General features: G+C 49.8%; 1 protein-coding gene across 1 annotated transcript in view; it reads right to left on the reverse strand.

The window, feature by feature from the left end:
• Positions 1–2,034, reverse strand: part of N4BP1 (NEDD4 binding protein 1) — a 37,023-nt gene that overhangs the window by 4,841 nt on the left and 30,148 nt on the right. The window contains exon 5 of the mRNA XM_018552896.1: positions 1,328–1,424. Within this exon, the coding sequence (XP_018408398.1) occupies positions 1,328–1,424 (97 nt within the window). The remainder of the gene's footprint in view (positions 1–1,327; positions 1,425–2,034) is intronic.

The raw sequence follows: 2,034 nt of genomic DNA on the forward strand, positions 1-2,034 counted from the left end.
GGCCCTAGGAAAGGTGTGGGGGGGGGGGGTTTGGGGTCCCATTCAAATGAATGGCAACGAAACACACCTGCCACAATGTACGGTAGGTGTGATTGCGTGGTACAGTGCGTTAACACTATGACTAGGGTGAATGGGCCCTCAAAAACACTGACATGCATACACAATCTCACATACATTTTTTTTCCTTTTAAGGTCCACCCAGTCTCCTTACCTTACAAGAACTGGAGTGGATCTCAGCCTGGGGTTCAGTGCGGGCTGCTGCAATGCTTGTATAGCTCCCTTGCACACCCTGTAGATGTGCCGGGAGCCAGAATGTGACGTCATTCCAGTCCAGGCACCTCTACAGGACACGTGAGGGAGCAGTAAGCAATGCATGTATGGATGGAGCTCCCTCGCGGCCATAGCTCCAGCCCACCCCTCCTTAAGCTGACACCCGGCGCCGGGTAGCATATTTTGAATGGCTGCCTGGCACGAGAACTGACAGTGCTGTGCTAAGGGGAGACAGAGGAGGATCTCACCTAGAAAAGTGGAAGGCATGCGGCGACCCACTAAACACAGAGTCGCGACCCACCAGTTGAGAACCAAGGATCTAAAGGTTCCCAATTCCTTGCAGTCACAATAATAATCATCCTTGGGAAAAATCACCTTGTTACATTTTTATTTATATAAATTCTGCATTTAGACGACAAACAGCATAAAAAAGTAGACGACATTCACAGTATTTGATAAAAACTAAAAGCTATGCAGAGCAAAGCAACAGGTTCACTTTAATGCCCCCTCTCCAGCAGCAAATACATTTTCCTTTGCTCCCCCAGAGCTTCGTTTAGCTGATACTTCAGTGCAGGGGTAGCCAAACTCCGGCCCTCCAGCTGTGGTGAAACTACAAATCCCATGATGCATCTCTCTCTCCTGGAGTCATGTCTGTGGCTGTTAGAATCTTGCAATGCCTCATGGGATTCGTAGTTCCACCACAGCTGGAGGGCCGGAGTTTGGCTACCCCGGCTTTAGTGTATGGAGGAGCATGTGACTTGCTCCCCTTCCTGTCATGTGACAGCTCTAGTGCATGGTGATTGGCCCAGCATTGTCACATGGGGCAGGGAGATGGTCTCTAGCCCTGCGTAAGCTCCAGCTACAGAAACTTAGAGCTTACACAAGGCTTCTCGCCTTCCAGAGCGGCGGGGAAGCAAGGCAAAAATGAGCATGTGCTGTTGAGGTGGGCAGCACCAAAAGTAACCCTGTAAGTTGCTTTGTCCTGCATTCAAAAAGTTTTAATGAGACTTAGACTCAGTCCTACAGGAAAGAACATAAATGCCACAGTGTGCCGGACCTGTCATCGTGTGCTGCAATATGAGCGCCCATTACAGTCCTGGCAGGGGTGAAAGACAGGATGCCCAGCTCCTCCAACTGTTGTAGAAAATGCTGCTCTGTATGGAATACAAAAAAGAAATTGACGATTAGAAATCAGAGACAGCTGAACAAACCTGAGACTTCTCTCAGCGATGCTCCAGGTCTGTCCCAAGCAAAACCCTTCCAAACATGCTACAAAAATGTTTAAAAGTTACTTTGTAGCCAAAAGAAAAAAAAATCAAAAGAGAATGTTTAAAGGAGAACTATGAGGTGAGTGCTTTTCACTCATCCTCATAGTTCCTCATAGTTCTAGCCGACCTGTGACAATGAGACTGTCACAGGTCGGCTCAGTAGATCGGGAAGTGAGCGAACACATACCGTCGCTCACTCACTTCTCGATCTATCCCTGCAGAGAGCCGTGCCTGTCAGATTCCCCCCTCCCCACTCTGATCCTCCAGCGCTGACTGGCGGAACGGACGGGGGCGGGTACAGCTGGCTCTGCCTCTAGATAGGCAGAGCCAACTGTCAATCACGCAGCTGGGTGGGTCTCGTCAGTAATGTAGGGATCCGTCCCGGCTGCGGCGGTATACGGAGCTTAGGGTGAGGGGAGGACGCTAGTTTGTGTCCTCCCGTTACCCTAACGAGAACTATGGGGAAAAACACTGACCCCATAGTTCTCCTTTAATG

This window comes from Nanorana parkeri, unplaced genomic scaffold, assembly GCF_000935625.1.
Source record: "Nanorana parkeri isolate BGI_ZX_2015 unplaced genomic scaffold, ASM93562v1 scaffold6, whole genome shotgun sequence".
Taxonomy (NCBI): Eukaryota; Metazoa; Chordata; class Amphibia; order Anura; family Dicroglossidae; genus Nanorana; species Nanorana parkeri.